Raw genomic sequence first — 7,148 nt, 5'->3', positions numbered from 1 at the left:
AACAACAACCTAAAACTGCTACTAATGTCATGTAAGTAGAATTTCGATAGTGCACGTTGAAATAGATTGTAGTAGTGTCTCAAACAATGCGGGATCTGGCGTGTAAATAAACTATGCACTGGGTGAGGCTTGTTGCTGCGTGTGCTCCAAGCGGTGCGCCCCGCACTCGTTCACTTGACTTGGGCAGAGAAACAGCAGTCTGCATCCATCAGCTGCCTGGCAACTCCTCTAACCCCGCTCAAACAGAGAGCTATGAACCGCATGAGACGGTGAGCTGACAGTTACACCGCTGTATATTATGACATGTGAACTTTTATAGCCTTTTGTAGCTAGCGGGAGTGGCTAATGCATCAGTCTGCACAACAAAGTTACGCTGAGACCGCGCGTAATTGTGCTTGAGACTGAGCACCAAACTAGTCTACATTTTCGCGATGACAGTAGCTTTCATATTTGACAGCAGCTGCGCAAAACGTGAGTGCATCTACAAGCTAACCTATAAAGCTAACGGATAGCTAACATCTAATGTGTGGCTAAACTGACCGGGCAGGTGCCCGTGGCTCCGCGCGCGCTCGTGTGATATGTGATCGTGGTCAGTGAGGGGCGAGAGGGCTGACCACTCCAGGTGGACCGTATGGTTATTGGGTGCTCAGGTGCTGGGATCCATATGTTGGCTTACGTTCACTAATCTGCATTAGACAACAATGAAATGCACTAAGGAAATGTGACACATTACCCTTCTTCTGTAGTGTACATTTTAAAAATAATATGTATATTTACGTTTTCAGCCAGTGACCAGAGAATTTGGCTGCCAGACTGATCCAGTCATTGTAAGGCATGCAAGTGTCCAGGCCAATGTGAAGCCGAGCAGGCGAAGCAAAGGTGATATCTCTTTTTATTGTTTATACAGTCATTTTATTTCTAAAAACACTCTGTTTTGTGTAAATGATAATTACGGCCATTTTTAACATGTTTGTTTATTTTGTTTGTGTTTTGTACAGCTACTCAAGCCCGGACCGCTTACACAAGCGTCGGTTGTGGTACTGAGGACCTGATGGAAATCCCTCTTCCTGACAGTCCCAGAGCAGCCTCTACACCTTTAAAAAGGAGAAGGTGTGAGGTGTCAGCGTCTGACCCCAGCTTCCACATTGATGACAGTGCCAGCACTGTGAACTGTTCAAGGTAAAAAGGAAATCTAGCTTTTTAATAGAAAAAAAATATACAGCGTCCTGGTTTTTTGAGGGATGAAATATCCTTTATTTTATATAGCATTCCCACTGAAGTCCCTCCACACAAGGACAAAAAATATATTGTTCACGAGGACCAACTGCTGGAGCTGTTCAGGCGATGTCCTGTCTGCACTGGTCGCTGTGCTGTGGACACCATCACAGTCGGCACACTGCTGCGGGTCACTCAACAGTGTCCTCGCTGTGAGTTCTCCAGTCAGTGGTCCAGTCAGCCCATGGTGAACAACATCCCAGCTGGAAACCTACAGCTCTGTGCTGCTGTGCTGTTCACCGGCTCATCATTTAGCCAGATTTCAAAGGTACAGCAAAAATTATTTTGTTTGGATTTTGTTTCCATCTATTATCAGTTGATAACCTATTTTTTCCTTTTATAGTTCTTGGGGGCCTTCAGTATTCAGGGACTGTCAGAGCAGTGCTTCTACAGGCATCAGGCAAAGCTCCTCATCCCTACGGTCAACTGGCAGTGGAAGCTGGAGCAGGATGACCTCATCAGGGAGGCTCTTGAAAGCGGCTCTGTGTCACTGGGCGGGGACATGCGGGCAGATTCACCTGGTAAATACATTTCATTAACATTTATCAGAAGTAAAAGTCAGCTAATGTATAACTTGCATTCGTGTAGGACATTCGGCCAAATATGGCAGTTACACGATGATGAATCTCCGTAATAACAAAGTCATTGACATCCAACTAGTCCAGGTAATGGAATTCAAGGAATGTTTCAATATGTAATTTGGGATCACTCTGTGCATTTCAGCACCTAATTTATTTTTTGTCTTATTAGAGCAATGAGGTTGGAAACAGCGTGCGCATGGAGAAGGAGGGCTTTGTGCGGAGTCTGACTATGCTGGAAGAGAGGGGTGTCAATGTGGAGGCCATTGTGACGGACCGACACACCGGCGTTCAGAAGTTTTTAAGGGAGGAAAAGAAGGAAATCAGGCACTACTTTGACCCATGGCACATGGGAAAGGGTATGCATTTGGGGAATGCTGTGTAATATTATGGTTATTCTGCATTTAGTAAATATGTATTTTAAACTCTAGGAATTGGGAAAAAAATTGATGAGCTCGCAAAGAGAAAGAGCACCCAGGACGCTGGCCAGTGGAGAAAAAGCGTGGTAAATCACCTCTATTGGGCAGCTTCGACTTCCTCCTCGGGACAAGAGGCTGTCGCTAAGTGGACGTCTGTGGCCAACCACATGCAGAATGTGCACACGCACGACAATGCCCTGTTCCCTCGGTGCCTACACGGGCCTCTGGTTGGGGAAGGGTCAAGAGTGTGGCTCAAACCAAGTAAGTTTTGCATTTGTTATCAGTAATACTGGCCCTCTACTCATTGTATTTTATGTACATTTCAAAAATGTAAGGTTGGCATTGTCATTCGAAACAAAAATTGCTTTACAATTATGTCATGGTAATTTACTCTGTAGGCACAGCAGCATGTGAGAGGCTCAGTGACATTGTGTTGGCTCCACGCTTTGTGAAGGATGTGGAGAAAATCAGCCCGGTGTACCACACGTCAACCCTTGAGGCCTTCCACAGCCTGATAATTAGGTTCTCCCCCAAAAGTGCAGGCTTCTCCTTCAGAGGAATGTTAGCAAGGTAATACATACATACATTAAAAAAAAAAAAAAGTTGTGTGAATCTGTACCTAAAAATGTTGTAGGTTGCAAATTGCTGCCCTGCACTACAATGAAAATGCTACAAGGTCACATGCTACAACACTTGAAGGTGTACTGCGGTATGCGATAGTGTACCCAAAGTACAAACGTGGCGACTACACCGTGCGAGCCCTGAAGACCAGAGCTACCTCAGGTATGTCACATTAAAAACAACACAACCAATGCTTTTACAAAGACAAATGTTTTGTGCTTTGTTTACAGTCTACATTGACCAACTAATGGCCCTGCTGTTTGAAAGTGTGGTGGAGGATCCTCTCCCATACCAGGAGCACACAGACAAAGTACCTGTGCCTGAACCACTCTGTGCCCAGTATGAGAGGCCAGACAAGTAGGAGGCTGTGAGCAGGCACAGGTCCAGATTTTTCAAGAGGACATAAGGTGAGCATGTTAAGTTTTGGCTTGATTATTTTGTGTGGCAAATATAATACGTAGATTACATAGCTAGTTTATAATGCTAGACTATAGTGCTAGTTTAGCAAATGTAGAATAAGTAAGGATTAAACAACAAGAAGCTGTGTATTACACAGGTTTACTGCACAACGCAGAGTCAGTTTTTTCAGATGATTTATCTAAAGCGACTTCCACAACAATAGTAGCTTAATTTTTAATCATTACTGTGGAAATTGCTGCAGTGGAGTGATATAGAAGATGATTTTCAGACGAACTGTGCGATTACAGGGAAATAATGCACCAGTTACCATTAGAATTCTCAGATAATTATGGATTGACTGTGGAATATGCATTATTATATTTTCAGACTGGCCTGGCAGTATGGAACAAAATCTTTTCAGAATGCAGACTGTGTTGCCTGAGAGAAGTGGCTAACCATGAACCAAAGTCCAGTGGATGAAAAAAGCCCGTGTATGAGTGGTTTTCTGGATTTTCCAGCTTGAGGTGTGTGCAAGACAGGACTGGCCACTCATTTGAACTGTCATAAGTACCTGTAGGTGAGCACATCACAATATTGCTCAACTCGCATTAAAATTCGAACAAATGTAGCATAGGAGTATTGTATTTTACACCAGTAAGTGGGAGAATCGTTTTTAGTGTTGACCAGTAAATGCATTTGTTGACACCTATCATTTTGTTTATATAACTATTTCCCCAAGTGGTTTATATTTCTTCTCATTGAAAACAGTTTTTTGCCTTATTGAGGACTATATTTTAAATGTAAATTAGAATGATGCTAACACATCTTGCACGCAAAAATGTATGCTGAGTTGTAACAGACTTTTCTTGTCCATGCAGAGTCAGAGGTGGAGAAAGAGGTGGAGAAAATGCATGCAAACCATTCTTCATGTCCACTGTATGTATCGGATCACACGGTGATGCATTTGATCAGTATATTGATGACAGACTTCCCTTTTAAAGTAATTCATGTCTTAGTGTGTGTTTTTTTTTTTAAATAACATTTCAATTCACATTTTCAGACGACCTCTCTATCGGGCAAAGAAAGAATGTTTCTGGAAATGGAGGCACATTGGACAAGGACAGTCGCCAACCACATATAGAACGATGGGAGTAAACATTGCAATATGAAGAATTCTATAAGCTGACATGCCACTGGACAACATAGTAGATGAAATCAATGTTCCATGCAAGATTTAATTGTAGACACTGATCAGCAATCCAAGAACAAAATGAAGCCTTTAGCTGTTTCTGTCAGATATTTCACAGGATGGTTTGGTGAGGTAGAACCAGCACCACTTTGTCTCTAGAAGCTGAAAACTTAATGGTGCATGTGTAATTATTTTAGTTGGTATTGCTGGGTTGCAGGTTCTATAATGTGATGTCACACTCCCCAGTGGGGAGGCAGGAGCCAGTTTTTCATATTAACTGCATTACACTTTCACAAGTTGCAGCCAAAAAAATAAATGTATGAATTACAAAAATGATCACTAATTTCAGTCACTGGGTCCATTATCTTTCTTATACAAGACCAAACATTTCCTCAAAAATGAAATAATTGTACCTCTATATAACATTATAGGCCTTTAGAACACTAACCTGCAACCCAACAACTGTATAGCCATAAGAATCAACTTTGTCTCCTGTGCATTGAGAAGACCTGCATGTATGCATGCATGCAGCATACTGTACATGAGCTACTGCTACTTCCTGTAGCTCAACTGTGGATGCAAGAATTCAGCTTTACTGCTATGTTTTTAATGCCTTGTCCCCTCAAAACTGTAATTATATCAATCTAAAAGGCGTATCAAAGTTTGATGGATGATCGAGCCACATTTAAAAATTCAGTTCAGTGTGTTCTAGTTCTGATTCCATAAATTAAGTATTAAACAGTCAAGTTCGATATTGTATGGCAAGTATTAATTTAAATTGTATTTGTTCAATTTGTTTATTGCACACATCTAGGTAGACTAAGTGAATAGAGTACCACATGCAGCTTGATCCTCAAATGAAATATAAACTGTCATTATTGATTGATTGATATTGTCGTAGTAAGATTAACAAAAGAAAAATTGCATTGGGTAATTGCAATGTTGTAAAAGCCAGGAAGTACAAAATTAAGTAAGAAAACTTACCAAAAAAATAAGATCTATCATTTTCACTATTTCAACTAAATAAGCATACGTGTAAAGACTTTATTATAGCCTTTACTCATCATTTAGTGGTAGTTCAGTGCGTGTGTTACATTGGTTAAACCTGTAATTCACTAAATGTAGTAATAATAGAAATGACTTTGTGGACCCAAGAGCCTAATGTTACAGACCCTTAGTTAAGCCTTTAGATAAACATGGATGATTTATCTGCTTTATCTTCAATGACCAACCGAAAACTATTTCTAGGACAGTGTTCTTGCACAATATTTTTTTTTTTATGTGACATGTTTTGTGCACTTTGCTGTGAGAGAAATAAAATAAAGCTTTGTAATACATATAATCAAGTCTCTATACCTCACACATTCTCTGCTTGGGACACTGAGATACATCTGCCATGCTTATGTAGACCACAGTGAAAAGTCTACATCTAAAATAGATTGGTATATTCTGAAAGCAGCCAGGACAGTTACGTTTGGTCCCTTAGCTGCGATGCTAACATCGATCTAGCTCAATGCTAAGCCGTTAGCTTTGTAAATGACAGCGGAATCACTAATAAAATAACCCCGCGCCTCAGAGCAGTCTCGGGTACAAGGCCACTGTCTGCCACGATGCCTGTCCTGTGTAAAGAGAGCTGTAGAGCTGTCTCACCATGTTGCTAAATAAGTTAGCTCGCTGTGCTCGAACTTTGTTTACGAGGAGCGTTCCGAGTGCATCATTGGTCAAATGACTCAGGCCTGTCAATCAGACCCCGAAACCCCTCCCACCCCTCACCCCTCCCGCGTGCCCCTTAGTCCTCCAGGCAACGCCCCTTTTCTGTTGAGATTTTCAAATCTGACACTCTCAGGCTGAGCCTCTGGAAGGGGGGGTTAGATACCCTTTAAGTTCTTCCCTGATACAAAAAAATGTGTATCATCCGCAAAAAGAACAAAACGTAAAATCTTTGATTCCTCACAGAGGTCATTAATATATAAAGTAAAGAGTTTAGGCCCCAGCACAGAGCCTTGAGGGACTCCACACTTTACTGTTTCTAACTTGGATTCATGGCCTATATGCTCTACATATTGTTGTCTATTTTCTAGGTAACTACTAATCCAGTTTAACACTACACCTCTAATACCATACGTCTGTAATTTAGATATCAATATACCGTGATCGATCGTGTCAAAGGCCTTTTTAAGGTCAATAAAAACTCCAACTGTGTGATTTTTATACCCCAATTCTGTTGTAATGTCCTCCGTGATTTTCATCAAAGCCATAGCTGTTGAGCGGGTGCTTCGAAACCCAAACTGATTGTCATGTATCAAGGAATGTTTCTCAAGGAAATTGTCAAATTTATTAACAAAAAGCTTCTCCAGAATTTTGGAAAATTGAGAAAGCAAAGATATAGGCCTGTAATTTGTAAGACTATGCCTATCACCAGATTTAAAAAGGGGGACAACCTTAGCCACCTTCATTTTATCTGGAAAGAAACCTGTATTAAAAGACAAATTGATAACATATTTTAATGGTCCTACAATGCAATGTATAGTTTCTTTGACAATGTACATATCTAAGCCATCACTATCACATGAATGTTTACTTTTTAATCTGGAGACAGTAGAAATAATTTCACTCTCACTGACTTCGCCAAGAAATAGAGATTGCATGACTCTGCTTTCACCTGTA

The 7,148-nt window shown here is 40.9% G+C and overlaps 1 protein-coding gene across 1 annotated transcript; it reads left to right on the top strand.

The window, feature by feature from the left end:
• The first annotated feature begins 1,413 nt into the window (after positions 1-1,413).
• On the top strand, positions 1,414-3,300 carry LOC306967045 (uncharacterized protein). Its single transcript, XM_079561944.1, has 8 exons — positions 1,414-1,543; positions 1,619-1,796; positions 1,864-1,940; positions 2,026-2,212; positions 2,285-2,533; positions 2,671-2,842; positions 2,907-3,055; positions 3,124-3,300. Exons 1-8 carry the CDS (start codon positions 1,460-1,462, stop codon positions 3,252-3,254), a joined length of 1,227 nt encoding a protein of 408 aa, XP_079418070.1. The 5' UTR covers positions 1,414-1,459; the 3' UTR covers positions 3,255-3,300.
• The last annotated feature ends 3,848 nt before the right edge of the window (positions 3,301-7,148 follow it).

This window comes from Gobius niger (genome assembly GCF_951799975.1).
Source record: "Gobius niger genome assembly, chromosome: 8".
Classification (NCBI taxonomy): domain Eukaryota; kingdom Metazoa; phylum Chordata; class Actinopteri; order Gobiiformes; family Gobiidae; genus Gobius; species Gobius niger.
Note: the sequence above shows the minus strand (reverse complement) of the source record. Positions and strands in the feature narration are given on the sequence as shown.